Source organism: Podarcis erhardii (genome assembly GCF_964252035.2).
Source record: "Podarcis erhardii genome assembly, chromosome: 1".
Taxonomy (NCBI): Eukaryota; Metazoa; Chordata; class Lepidosauria; order Squamata; family Lacertidae; genus Podarcis; species Podarcis erhardii.
In genome coordinates this window covers 47,631,233-47,645,673 of record NC_138497.1, presented here as the reverse complement: position 1 = coordinate 47,645,673, position 14,441 = coordinate 47,631,233, and the positions used below count along the sequence as shown (strand labels likewise).

At 45.4% G+C, this 14,441-nt stretch overlaps 1 protein-coding gene across 1 annotated transcript; it reads right to left on the bottom strand.

The window, feature by feature from the left end:
• Window positions 1-4,900: 4,900 nt before the first annotated feature.
• SYNJ2BP (synaptojanin 2 binding protein) lies at window positions 4,901-14,071 on the bottom strand. Its single transcript, XM_081882018.1, has 4 exons — window positions 13,870-14,071; window positions 10,452-10,588; window positions 8,669-8,764; window positions 4,901-7,416 (listed from the first exon to the last, which is right to left on the bottom strand). Exons 1-4 carry the CDS (start codon window positions 13,931-13,933, stop codon window positions 7,276-7,278), a joined length of 438 nt encoding a protein of 145 aa, XP_081738144.1. The 5' UTR covers window positions 13,934-14,071; the 3' UTR covers window positions 4,901-7,275.
• Window positions 14,072-14,441: the final 370 nt, after the last annotated feature.

The window sequence follows — 14,441 nt, the reverse complement described above, 5'->3', positions numbered from 1 at the left end:
GCTCACTATATACTGTATTTTTCGCTCTATAGGATGCACTTTTTCCCCTTCAAAAATGAAGGGGAAATGTGTGTGCGTCCTATGGAGCGAAGAAGCCATAGCCCCGCGACCCTCTCCCGGCTGGAGAGGTGACGCGCGGCTATGGCAGGATTGTTAGCCGCTATGAGACTCCTTAAGGGGAGTGAAAGACGGGATATCGAGTCCAAACTCCTCTTCTCTGCTAATAGTGACAATTCATGTCACCCCGCAACCCTCTCCCGGCTGGAGAGGTGACGCGCGGCTATGGCAGGAGCCTCTATAGCCGCGCGTCACCTCTCCAGCCGGGAGAGCACGCGGGGGGGCTAAAGAAGCACCCCGCAACCCTCTCCCAGCTAGAGAGGTGATGCGCGGCTATGGCAGGAGCCTCTATAGCCGCGCATCACCTCCCCAGCCAGGAGAGCGCGCGCGGGGCTAAAGAAGCCATAGCCCCGCGACCCTCTCCCGGCTGGAGAGGTGACGCGCGGCTATGGCAGGAGCCTCTCCGCTGCGTCTTTCCGCTGCTCCCTGACCTGCCTCTTTGGGGCTGGTGGTGGGCTTCCCCCCGCCATCCCCAAAGAGCAGGTTGAAAGGAACCTGAAGCCTGGAGAGCGAGAGGGGTCAGTGCACATCGACCCCTCTCGCTCTCCAGGCTTCCAAGGTAGCCGCCTGAACGCACCTTAAATGGCACCTTGTTTTAGAGCGGGAAAACAAGAGGGGGGAAATTCTCCCCCTCTCTGCGCAGCGCCTCCTGCCGCTTCGCTGAAGGGGCGCTGGGCAGAGAGGGGGAGAATTTTTTTTTCTTGTTCTCCCCCCTCTAAAACAAGGTGCGTCCTATTGTCCGGTGCGTCCTATGGTGCGAAAAATACGGTATTTTGTTTTGTTCATATGATGTTTGCTGGTTTGGGGACCTTTGGACTGGAAAGTGGTATGTAAATGCATAATATTAATGGCACTAAGTTCTGGTTGCTGGAACCAGTTTCCCTAGCAGCAAAGTCAGTCCTCAGGGAATGTGCAGGTGACCTTGGAATGGACAGCTCACGGAAGAACCCCGACCAAACCTAAGAGGAGGCGTGTAGTGGTGATAGGGGATTCCCTACTGAGGGGAATAGAAGCAGTGATCTGTGGGCCTGACAAGATGTCTCGGGAAGTGTGCTGTCTCCCCGGGGCTAAGATCCAAGATGTAACTGAACGACTGCAAGGAATCATAAAACCCACTGACAAATACCCCTTCCTCTTGGTTCATGTGGGAACCAATGACACTGCAAGCAATAGCCTCCAGAAGATCAAAAGAGACTATGAGGCTCTGGGCAGGAAATTGAAGCAATTAAATGCACAAATTGTCATCTCATCTGTCCTCCCAGTTGAACGACGTGGCCCAGGGAGAGAGAGGGAAATAGTGGAAGTGAACAGCTGGCTTCGCAAATGGTGTAAACAGGAACGGTTTGGATTCTTAGATCACGGACTGCAGTTTCTTGAAGATGGACTTCTGGCAAGAGATGGGCTGCACCTCACAGCGGTTGGGAGGAATGTTTTTGCCAAAAATCTCAGAAACCTCATCAGGAGGGCTTTAAACTGACTAATGTGGGGGGGGGAGACAGTGCTCCTGAAGGTAGGAGTCTATCAACTGATGAAGATGATCATCCAAATGTCATAGACCAAATGGAGCAAACAGCATGCAGACCTAGTGGTGGGAGGAAAAAATCCTTAAATAAGAGACACGGGGGAATGATTAATGGACTTCAATGTCTGTACACTAATGCGCAAAGCATGGGAAATAAACAAGATGAGCTTGAGCTCTTGATACAGCAAACTAAATATGACATACTAGGCATCACTGAAACCTGGTGGGATAAGTCCCACGACTGGAATGTAATAATGGAGGGATACAATCTATTTCAGAGAAACAGACCAGACAAGAAAGGAGGAGGAGTGGCGTTATATGTCAGGAATGTGTATACCTGTGAAGAGATCCAAGATTTAGAACCTCAAAGCCAAAGTGAGAGCATTTGGGTCAAAATTAAGGGAGAGAAGAATAACAGGGACCTCATTGTGGGAGTTTACTATAGATCCCCAAGCCAAACGGAGGACAAAGATGATGCCTTCCTGGAACAGATGGCCAAGCATGCAAAAGGAAGGGAGATAGTAGTAATGGGGGACTTCAATTACCCGGATATTTGCTGGATGTCAAACTCAGCCAAGAGCATAAGGTCAAACAGATTCCTCACTGGCCTTGCAGACAACTTCGTTGTCCAGAAAGTGGGAGAAGCAACAAGAGGAACAGCCATTTTAGATCTGGTCCTAACCAATGTTGATGACCTGGTTAGTGGGGTAGAAGTGGAAGGATCATTAGGCGTGAGTGATCATGCTCTTCTGAAGTTTACTATACAGCGGAAAGGAGCAGCCAAGCATACTAGGACTCAATTTCTTGACTTTAAGAAAGCCGACTTCATAAAACTTAGGGAAGTGCTGGGTGAGATCCCATGGACAGTAATACTAAAAGGAAAGGGAGTTCATGATGGCTGGGAGTTTGTTAAGAGGGAGATAGTAAAAGCACAACTTCAGGCAATACCAATGAGACGGAAACATGGAAGGTGCCTAAAGAAGCCAGGGTGGCTATCTAAAGAACTTTTAACTGAGTTAAGATTAAAAAAGGATGTGTACAAAAAATGGAAAAGGGGGGAAACCACCAAAGAGGAATTCAAACAAATAGCCAGCACGTGTAGACACAAAGTCAGAAAAGCTAAAGCACAGAATGAACTCCGGCTTGCTAGAGAGGTTAAAAGCAACAAAAAAGGCTTTTATGGGTATGTTCGTAGCAAAAGGAAGAACAAAGAAACAGTGGGGTCACTCAGAGGAGAAGATGGTGAAATGCAAACAGGGGACACAGAAAGGGCTGAACTCCTCAATGCCTTCTTTGCCTCAGTCTTCTCCGATAAAGAAAACAATGCCCGACCTGAAGAATTTGGAGCAAATGATTCAGCAGAGGAAACACAGCCCAGAATAACTAAGGAGATAGTACAAGAATACTTGGCTAGTTTAGATGTATTCAAGTCTCCAGGGACAGATGAACTGCATCCAAGAGTATTAAAAGAACTGGCAGATGTGATCTCAGAACCACTGGCACTCATCTTTGAGAATTCCTGGAGAACAGGCGAAGTCCCGGCAGACTGGAGGAGGGCAAATGTTGTCCCTAATTTCAAAAAGGGGAAAAGAGAGGACCCAAATAATTACCGCCCAGTCAGTCTGACATCAATACCAGGGAAGATTCTGGAGCAGATCATTAAGCAAACAGTCTGTGAGCACCTAGAAAGGAATACTGTGATCACCAATAGTCAGCATGGATTTCTGAAAAATAAGTCATGTCAGACTAACCTGATCTCGTTTTTTGACAGAATCACAAGCCTGGTAGATGAAGGGAACGCAGTGGATGTAGCCTACCTTGATTTCAGCAAGGCATTTGACAAGGTGCCCCATGATATTCTTGTAAAGAAGCTGGTAAAATGCGGACTTGACTATGCTACCACTCAGTGGATTTGTAACTGGCTGACTGATCGAACCCAAAGGGTGCTCATCAATGGTTCCTCTTCAACCTGGAGAAGAGTGACTAGTGGGGTGCCACAGGGTTCTGTCTTGGGCCCGGTCTTATTCAACATCTTTATCAACGACTTGGATGATGGACTCAAGGGCATCCTGATCAAATTTGCAGATGACACCAAACTGGGAGGGGTGGCTAACACCCCAGAGGACAGGATCACACTTCAAAACGACCTTGACAGATTAGAGAACTGGGCCAAAACAAACAAGATGAATTTTAACAGGGAGAAATGTAAAGTATTGCACTTGGGCCAAAAAAATGAGAGGCACAAATACAAGATGGGTGACACCTGGCTTGAGAGCAGTACATGTGAAAAGGATCTAGGAGTCTTGGTTGACCACAAACTTGACATGAGCCAACAGTGTGACGCGGCAGCTAAAAAAGCCAATGCAATTCTGGGCTGCATCAATAGGAGTATAGCATCTAGATCAAGGGAAGTAATAGTGCCACTGTATTCTGCTCTGGTCAGACCTCACCTGGAGCACTGTGTCCAGTTCTGGGCCCCACAGTTCAAGAAGGACACTGAGAAACTGGAACGTGTCCAGAGGAGGGCAACCAAAATGGTCAAAGGCCTGGAAACGATGCCTTATGGGGAACGGCTAAGGGAGCTGGGCATGTTTAGCCTGGAGAAGAGGAGGTTAAGAGGTGATATGATAGCCATGTTCAAATATATAAAAGGATGTCACATAGAGGAGGGAGAAAGGTTGTTTTCTGCTGCTCCAGAGAAGCGGACACGGAGCAATGGTTCCAAACTACAAGAAAGAAGATTCCACCTAAACATTAGGAAGAACTTCCTGACAGTAAGAGCTGTTCGACAGTGGAATTTGCTGCCAAGGAGTGTGGTGGAGTCTCCTTCTTTGGAGGTCTTTAAGCAGAGGCTTGACAACCATATGTCAGGAGTGCTCTGATGGTGTTTCCTGCTTGGCAGGGGGTTGGACTCGATGGCCCTTGTGGTCTCTTCCAACTCTATGGTTCTATGATTCTAGGAAGTCAGACCACTGGTTCATAAGGCTCAGCAATGTCAACACTGACTGGCCGCAGCTCACCAGGATTTTCAGAAGAGTCTCTTCCAGCTCTACCTGGAGATGCCAGGGACTGAACATGGGACCTTCTCCATGCAAAGTAGATGGTCTACCACCAAGCTATAGCCCTTCTTTCAAGTTCAGGAAAGGGGTGGTGGCTTTACACTAGCCAAGCACCAGTCATGACAAATACCTCAAGCATTTCCTCAAAATCCTGTAAAGAAAAGCTAAGAGATTAGGAAAGCAAAGCACTGTAAGACTACAGTTTATAGTCTCAATATATATATTGCATATGTGATTTTATTTTATTTTTTGGCATCATACAGATCTCTCACATCAACGTTCTTTTGCAAAGTACAGGAAACACATTCGCTTGAAGAAACGTGAAACGGATGCTGCTCAAGCCATTGAACAGTAAAATGCAATCCACCTGGGAAGGTTAATTGTCTTGAAAGTGAAGTTGTCGCTGCCTTTCCTTTGTGTCCCATCTCAACATCATCTAACCTCTATTTTAAAAATGGTTCGTCGCAGCAAGGCCCACAGATTATGGCTCAAAAACTGTACTGGGCATTTATAGGAATCTATTCCGGCTCTTCAGTCAGATGATGTGTGGCATGAACATGCAATGTTCATTACTTGAAAGACACACTCAGTACTCCAGGACCGTGGGAACTAATTTGATCTCTCCACCCAAAACATGATTTCTTAGAAGGAATCTCCAGAGTTCCATTGGATTGACTTCCTAGTAACTGTGCCTAGGATTACAGCTTTTGTCCTTCTGAAATGAACACTGAATTTACCCCAGATCATTGCAAGGTTAGCTGTCAGTTAACTATAACACTCAATACTATCACTGCTTAAGCAAAGGTAAGGGGATGCAATGGGGCTATGCGTAATATTTTCCTACTTCCTAAAGGTGTCAAGAACCATGATGGATGAACTGGGTTAATAAGGATGCAGTATGGCACACACTGTCCTCTGTGTTTTGCAATTGCTGATCTTCAGCTCAAGCATTGATCTTCCTGCCCAAACTGTTCAAGGCAGCCAGGTGAGTTTAGCTCAACACACCTAGTCGAACCATGACAGCCCAGTGACAGTTAGCTGAACTTTCTCCTCCCCTGCCCCAAGGCTGACTTGGCCGGAAGCATGAAATTGGTAGCACAGGCATCTCCTGGGCAGATGTACAATCAGAGTGGGCAAGGCTAGCTTTGTTTCTCCAAAGTAAACGTGTCACCAAATTAATTCTCCCATGTAAATATTAGCTATCGCTACGCTTCCCAGAAGCCACATCACCCAGTTCTTCTCCATAAAGAGTAGTGTTGGGTAGACAAACACCCCTCTGGAAGGTGCATCCACTTTGGCAGAGAAGTATCACAGGGAAAATGAATATTCTACCCCAATATAGCTTTCCATAAACGGAAAGCTGCACTCTTTGATTAGACCCCCAAGTGTTGCTTTGCCTTAATGAACTTCCCCAGCTTGATGCCCTCCAGATGTTGCTGGACTCCAACTCCCATCACCCTGAGATGGCATGGTCAAGGATGATGGGAGTTGTAGTCCTACTAGCATCTGGAGTGCACCAGTTTGGGGAAGGCTTACTTAATATTTCATGCTTTTTTTCACCCCAATGGATTCATGCTTCTTCTCAAGAAGCTGAGCACAATCCCTCATTGTAACTAGGGCTTCCTGTTACATCTCATTTGAACCTTTTCCTTGTACTCTAAATCCTATGCATATACTTACTTCGGAGTCAACCCCACCAATTTCAATGGAACGTATTTCCAAGTCCATGAACAAAACCTAAGCAGCCCCTGTGGCTGGCACCTCATTCCCTTCCCCACATGGCCCTGTTAAGCTATGCCACCCCCTGCCCTTTCAGGGCAATCCCAACACTTATGGCTTATTTTGTACCAGCAATCCACCTGAAGTGGGAACTTTAGTCTAAAAAGCCTTAGACTAAACTCAGTATCCTTCTCTAAGGCATACCTTTAAAAGAATAGTCTGCCCACCACAACCATTATATACATTCCTCTCCCAGTACAAGGGGGTTGTGAGAAAACTTGAAAGAAAAAAGGGGAAATTCTAAAAATAAAATTTCATTTACCAAAAAAACAAAAACAACCCACTTAGATGCTGCCTCTGTAATCCAGAGAGGCTCTTTGAACAGGCAAGCAGAAGCTGCTGCCTGCTCCAAGGCATTTTGACTCCCCACAGCACCATCAAACCACAGCTGGGCTCGCAACTTCTCCAGAAGTTTTGCCTAAGTTACAGAAGCAGCTTGTCAAGAGGCAGTAGAAGGATGACAAAAGCCCTCTCTGGTCACGAGAGGCTAGCTGTATAGATCTTGTGCATCCCAGCCCACATTTCAAAAACATTCAGGGGACAAAAAAAGAAAAAGAAAAGTCAGAAGGCGATTATGCCATCTTCAGCAGAACCCGTGAAGTGGGACATCCCAAGACCACAAACAATCACCGTACCTCCATATACATGAAATACGCAACATCACAAGCAGCAGCAACTTTACATCAGGCAATGATTCTCTCCTTCCCTCCCCCATGTCAGTCCAGAATAAGATTGTTGATTTGCTCTCTTTAAATTATTTTGTAGATCTGTGGGTCTTCCAGAAGAAGTGGTGTCAAGTCACACCCGTTGCCGATATCTCACGAAGGCCCACACGGCAGCCGCCACTATGGCCAGCCCCGGCACTAAGAAAACCGCCAAAGGAAGGCCTCCCGGGTCTCCGTCCCCTCGGTGGCTTGAGGGACCGTTCTGGGGCAGCAGCTGAAACAGGAAGGAGAGCAGCATTGAGGACAGCCAAGCCAGAGCAAGAAACCTCAAGCAATTTCTAAGGATCACGTACTTCTCAAGCCAAGCAGGAGCAACACCCTCAAGTCGGGAAACCGGAGGATGATTCTGCTCCAAGTTAGTATTCAACAAAGCTTAACATTCATTAACCCTAGACGGCTTGTGCTCTTTGCACAATAATGAGACTACCCGAACTTTCTTTTTTTATTTTCAATTTCCTACCTTCGCCAAATCTAGCCTCCAAATTATGCTTGAGATAAGTCATAAAGTCTCCCACCTCTAGAGAATGGCTTCTTGTCATTGTTGAAGGCAGACTGCAGACGCCTTCCTCAACAGCCACTTTTCCCACAAAGCCCACCAACAACCTTCAACCTCAAACTTTGGATCATATCCTGCTTGGGACAAGAGAGACTCTTTTTTTATATAATTATGATGCTGATGTTGGAAAATCTTTTTCCATGCTACAGTAATCAAGGAGAGGATTTTACCTTCAGCATATCACATGTTGAGTGAGATTTATTCTGAAGGTGACCACATGTGTGTGGCAACAGCAATCATTTACAGTGTTAGGAAACAAGAGAACTGAGAGACACTCTTGAAGACACATCACACTGCAGCACAGGGCTTTGTAGGTGATGCCTAACAGGTGCTTGCAAACTCTTTTTAGACGCAGCCACATCTTTACCTTCCCCTCACCTCAAGTTATATATGAAGTCAGGTGTGGGGCAGGAGGATGTGGCTTGGCCAATATGGCTTGGCAGGTCAAATGAGGCCACCTGGTGGGACGGATTAGCCCTGCAGGCTCCCCAACACTGCCATGGGGGCATACCAACAACAAATATTTGTTTAGCTTATTACATTTATAGACAGACTTCCTTCCATCATTAAACTCAGGGTGGCAGCCACTGGTTTCTCAGGTTCCCATCCAGATACTGACTAAACCCAGACCTGCTTAGCTTCAGCAAAGTAGTGACCTCATTTGCCTTGAGACTACACAATCCAAAATCTTTCCAGTGGGTGGAAGAACACCAGAAAAAAGGGCACCCCGAGTAACACAGGGATTGAAAAGTTTCATGTTTAAAATATATGTACAGCCAGATAGGAACTCTTTCTGCCCCCCATCTTCTTAAGGCTCCTCACCTTCATGGATTACCTCAGAAGCAGCAGTTGGCAGGGCATAACCTTTCAAGCTATAGCGGTAAGTTCCAGGAAACAAAATAATACACACCCTATGTTGAACCTTTAGTGATACTTTATCACCCGCAGTCCTGAACAGATCCACAACGTGCTGGTGCAGCATGTTCTTCAGCTCCTTCCCATTAACCTGAGAAAAAACCATTTTAAAACAACAAATTAGGCATACACGGGCAAGCCAGGTTAGATGCTGGATTGTACATAGCATTGACACAGTATGTAAGTGTTCAAAGGGCTTCACACCCTTTTACATTTTGGGAACAGGCAGTGAAATGGCCAGGATTCTCCATATATTATTGAAACAGAAAATCCATAACTTCTTAACTATCGGCAAGCACCCACGCTTGTGAAATCACGCAGGTTTTGGAAAGCTTTACGTGTTCAGCAGTAAATGTACGTTACTTGGGATAAATCTCATTGAGAACAATTAAGAATTCCTGTTTTAAGTACTGCACTGTAAAATAAGCAGCACGATACGATAGTATTCCGACAAGTACCTCTAAACAAATCCAATTTGAATCAATTACTATCCCAGCCTAAGTGTACCTTCTTTTTGTTAGATGCTGTGGATTTGTCATAGGTTACCTATTTTCCAGGTGAGAACAGAAGGGTTGGATGGGGCAGACACACACACATATAAACTGAGGAGCAGGAAAGCCTTAGTATCCAACCATATGGGCTCAGACAAAAACAAATCAAAGCAGTAGGGATGTCCACATAGCCACATCACTGCCTCCAGAAGAAAGTTGCTTATAAATGAGTATTTCTACTTAAAATCAAGAGTAATGTTTAGAAAGAGGGCTCAATAAAAATACTGCCAATGTAAATATTAAAAGTTAGCACATTTCCAGAGTTATGAGAAACGTGGTTACATATCTCCCCACCCTCACAACTGCATGCACAGTGTGATGCCATGAAGACAATTTGCATGTGAAGCAAAAATAATAGTAAGTTGACAAATAGAACTAGAGATTTGGGGCAGAGAAATTCCACCCTCAACCAGTGAAACTTGGTTCTCACACTGCATTTTTGCATCCCTGGTCACCTTGCCTCTCCTTCTGTTTCCCAGCATGCACCAATGTGAAGAATTAAATTTGTGAGCTTCTTAGAGTAGGGACTCTTGTCTTATTTGCTTGTCTTACTCTTGAAAACACCACATACATGAATGGAGCTGCGTAAGTTAAACAGTGGTTTCAAACAGAGAGCAATGCATACTCTAGAAACACACTAGGGAAAACTGTGGCTCTTTACAGCACATTTTTATATGGCTCACATAATGAAAAATGATGTGTGACGGCCTAAGGGCATCAGTGAGTACATATTACATTTTCAATGTGCAACAGAGCCTTTACTGTGAGGCAATATTTGCTACTTTAAATTTCAGCTGGGGGGGGGGGGGAGAAAACTTGGAAGATATCAGTAAGGTTTCTTTTGCCGCAGAGGCAAACAGTCCAAACTTCTAGAAGGGTGGAGGAACAGCATCAGTATCTTACCCAGAAGATCCCTTCCTTTCATTGCAGAAACAAACAACTCTCAGGCAGGAGGAATTAGCTCCCAGCTTTGGATCACCTGCCTCTGGAAAGGCGGAGAAATGCCTCCATGCATTTGTTGTAAAATAAAGTCACACTGAGGAGGCAAACCAAGCCAGAGCGGATGCTCAGAAGGAGAGCAAACCCGTAAAGAAACCAAAAACTCAGCTGGGCTTGAGTTCCACTCACAAAAAACCCTTACAAAGGTCAGTTTCCTTAAGCCAGTTTTGAGGAAACTGTTATTATTGAACCTGAAACCATTTCTGTGGAGGGGCCTAAACTACTTACTGCTAAAATTTTGTCCCCCTCCTGCAGGCGTCCATCGAGGGCGGCAGCTCCATCTTCTTTGATTCGACTAACGTAGATGCCCGTGTCATTGGAGATGTACTGCTGGTCTGTTCCACCGACTATATTAAACCCCAAACCTAAGAACAAGAACAAGGTAAACAGAAATGAGAACCAAGACTAGCAAAAGGCCAGGCACCCAAAATACCCAACTGAGGCCATCCTTCTATGCGAGTAGAAATCTACGCCAAAAGCTGGGATCGAGGCCAATGCTATCTTTTTTTAAAAAACCAAAAACCAATTCTAGTAAAAGCATATTTTTCACTTTAATGTTAAGTAACACGGTTTGGAAAGAAGCCTGAAATTACAATAGTTTTAGGGCCTTCTTTCTGGATACACGATCTTCACGTAAGAGTGAGGTCAGGCAAATGTCTCCTTGTGTAAAATTGAATTCGTGCATTCCACATACCTTAATCAGACAAAGCCAGTGTTAGAAACTCAAATATACAGTGGTACCTCGGGTTACATACGCTTCAGGTTACAGACTCCGCTAACCCAGAAATATTACCTTGGGTTAAGAACTTTGCTTCAGGATGAGAACAGAAATTGTGCTCTGGCGGCGCGGCGGCAGCAGGAGGCCCCATTAGCTAAAGTGGTGCTTCAGGTTAAGAACAATTTCAGGTTAAGAACAGACCTCCAGAACGAATTAAGTTCTTAACCTGAGGTACCACTGTATTAGCTATTCACCTAATGCCCCCTTAAAGCTAGGTTATGGGTGTAATGACAGAATATCTAGTTGCAATTTATTTTGCAAGACAAAAAAATGAATTGTGCATTTATCAACATATATACACAAAATCAAGAGTAATGTTTAAATCACTTTTCTGCCCCTCGTTTACTGTTTTTATATCCTGAGGCTCATCCAAGAAGAAAAGCACACTACATGGTCCCAGAACTTCATGGTCTGTATTCTCAAGTGGTATATTCCATGTGTGACTGCTCCCTCGGCTCAAATGCCTTCTGAGCATGGGAAGAAGAAAGGCTAGGATTAAATCTCTGCTCATGTGCTGATAATGATGATGATGATGATACAAGGTGGTCAAACATGTGATCCTTCATCTGTACTAGAAAATGGCATAATCCTATGAGGATTGTGCAAGATCAAATTGTTCTGATGCAGGTTGCCTTGTCAGTTGCTAAGAATTTTAGCAGGCTAGGCCAGCCTTCCCCAAGCAGATGCCTTGGACTACAACTTCCATCATCCCCAACTATCAGAGATGCTGGCTGTAGCTAACAGCACTTGTAGCCAAAAAATATTGGAGGGCACCCAGTTGGGGAAGGTTTGGCTAGACCAAATTTGGACTGTTAGTGAGAAATTGCTTGTGAGCAACAAGCAGCATTTCAGAGACAGAGAGTAAAGTGAGTGGATTGGGGCCCAGTCTATGGTCGGGTCACATCAGTGGCTCCACTTTGTTAATTTTAAAGGGGAATGATGGCGGTGGTGAGAAATAGTGACCAGATACAGGTGACAGATTTCCTTCACCTATTATATATGTGTCAAAGAAAATATTTTGGTATCTTAACTCTTGCATGTCAAGCTGTGCCCACACACAAAAAAATCCCCTTTTATACAGCTGTCAAAAATACAGCAGCCCTGCTGCCTTTGCTTCTGGTCACTCTAAAGAGCGAAGGATATATATGGAAGGAAGGAAGAAAAGCCCCATGTTGAGGCATAGTCCTGGCCCTGAAACAGTTGAATCCTACTAGCCTAGAGTTCATTATTCATGCCATCTCACTTTTCCAGGCAGCAAAGGACAGGCAATCAAGAAGGCCAAATTTCTACAGAAAAGTATTCAGGAGATTCTACAAAGAAGAGTTGACAATGAGAGGGGTAAGTGGGGTGCAGATCCAGTCTGCAACCACTAGTACAGTGGTACCTTGGGTTAAGAACTTAATTAGTTCTGGAGGTCCGCTCATAACCTGAAACTGTTCTCAAATCCCAGATTCCATTCCAGATGCTGCCAATCTTTTAAACACAAAAGTCAGCAGCAGGCTCAAATGCTCCCTCCCTTCCCAGTCAGCCATAACGTGCTTCACCTTTTCTATCTGCACTCAATGTCTAAACCAAGGTTCCAACTTTAATCAAAATTTGAAAGCAGGATTTGCAAATCCTGGTTAAAAAGAGGCTTGCCTTTTTACTAAGGCAATGGCAGGGTAAGATATTTTATGATGTTAATAGGAATCATTTTGAGCCAGAGAGTGATGAGTACACCCTGATTCTACTCTTCTACTGGAGAATGCCATTAGCACAGGTCACAATTCATATTAGCATTGGGATTAGTCCATCGGGCAATGTTAAAAGGAAATAATCAAGGCCACATGATATGAATTTGTCAAATATGCTAAATTAGAAAGCAATCAAAATGAACCAAAGTTGCAAAAAGGTAGCCTGTACTGTATGAATCTTAGTATTCAAAGGAGGAATTATGAGCTTTAATTTGGGGCAAATTCTGAACTGTAGCAAATATGGGCAGTTCCTTTCTTTCTGCAACAGCTCTATCTCACTCTTCTATCGTGCAGCAAGTGGAAGCCTATACATCTGTGTATATAGGAGGGGTGAGTGCTCTGCTCTTGTGACTGAATCCTACTTGCTGGTTTTCCACAGGTATCTGGTTAGCCACTATGAGAACAGGCTGCTGGACTAGATGGGCCCTTGGCCTGATCCAGCAGGCTCTTCTTATGTTCTAATTCAGAAGCTCCCTTGCATTCAAGGGAACTTAGTACAAGGGAAGTGTGCACAGGACTGCAATCTCAGTCTTGCATTCTGCTGCTGGTGTGTGTGGGTAGATCATACAGAGTTCCACTGCACCTGCAAATACATGCAGTTTGCCTCAAATATATTCTTAGAAAAACAAAAATGTGCTTGCCCTATTAAGAAATGAATGCAATTCTGAGTGAGACCGAAGGTTAAGTTTAAAGCCTTCGATCCAGTAACTATATAATAACTCAAAATGGTAAGCATGTGATGTAGCGACTTAAAATGGTAGGCAATGTGATGTGAGCCAGATTGCAATGCCGTGGGAACCGTTCTCTCTCGTGCTGCAAGGGGTGCGGGGGAGAGAGAGGCCGAAAAAGCTGCACCGAGTCGGCACAGTCTACTATTAACATTTCCAAACAGAGGCGTCCTCTCGCCCACGCAGTGAAGTTCTGTACAAGCGGCTTCGCAAGGACAAAAAGTATACAGGCCTCAGCCGGGCGCTTTCCTACTAACTCAAGAGTCAGGACCCAGATCCGAAAGTTGGTGGTTGCTCGGCGCTCGGGGAAGTTGGCCGGGTCAGATCTCGGAAGCGAAAGGCTGCGATCCAAGCCCACGCGGCCGCCCTCTCCCCACCCCACCCCACCCCCCACTCTGGAGTTGTACCTGAAGGTCCTCTGGTGAGATGGATCACTTCCTCGGAGAGGAGGTAATCCACACCCCCGTTCATGCTTGGCTCCTCAGCGGCGCTGCCTCCCGCCCGGCCGCCCCTTCTCCGCGCGTTTGAAGGTGAAACAACCGGACCAAAGCGGCGGCTGCCGCAGCAGCAGCAACAGCGGCGGCAGCACTTTCAGTTTTATCAGCCTCACGACAGGAGGAAAGGAAGGAGGCCGCTGAGGATTCTGGGACTCGTAGTCCTCAACGGGCTTTGGCCACTTGCGCGCGGGCCCTTCACCCTCAGGCAGTCGCCTCCTCAGGTGCAGGGAGAGACGTTTCGTTTCCGTAATCCTGAGGGTCCCGTTCGTTCGTTTATTATTTATGGAAGTATTTATATTATGTTGTAAGCCGCCCTCTCACGAAATATAAGGGCGGTGGTTTGAATAATAATCAATAATAACTATTAATAATAATTAACAATAATTAATGATTTAGACCGCCCTCTCACAAAATATAAAGGCAGTCGGTAGCGACAACATTTTAGGCAGTACTGTTTGCAATAGTAAGGAGAGGGCTTCAGG

What these genes read in the sequence shown, in the direction of transcription:
- SYNJ2BP (XM_081882018.1), bottom strand. Translation starts at nt 13,933, where the DNA reads ATGAACGGGGGTGTGGATTACCTCCTCTCCGAGGAAGTGATCCATCTC. An exon ending in TCTCACCAGAGGACCTTCAG is followed by an intron (nt 10,589 to 13,869) that starts GTACAACTCCAG and finishes TCTTGTTCTTAG; the next exon opens with GTTTGGGGTTTAATATAGTC. An exon ending in AGGGGGACAAAATTTTAGCA is followed by an intron (nt 8,765 to 10,451) that starts GTAAGTAGTTTA and finishes GTTTTTTCTCAG; the next exon opens with GTTAATGGGAAGGAGCTGAA.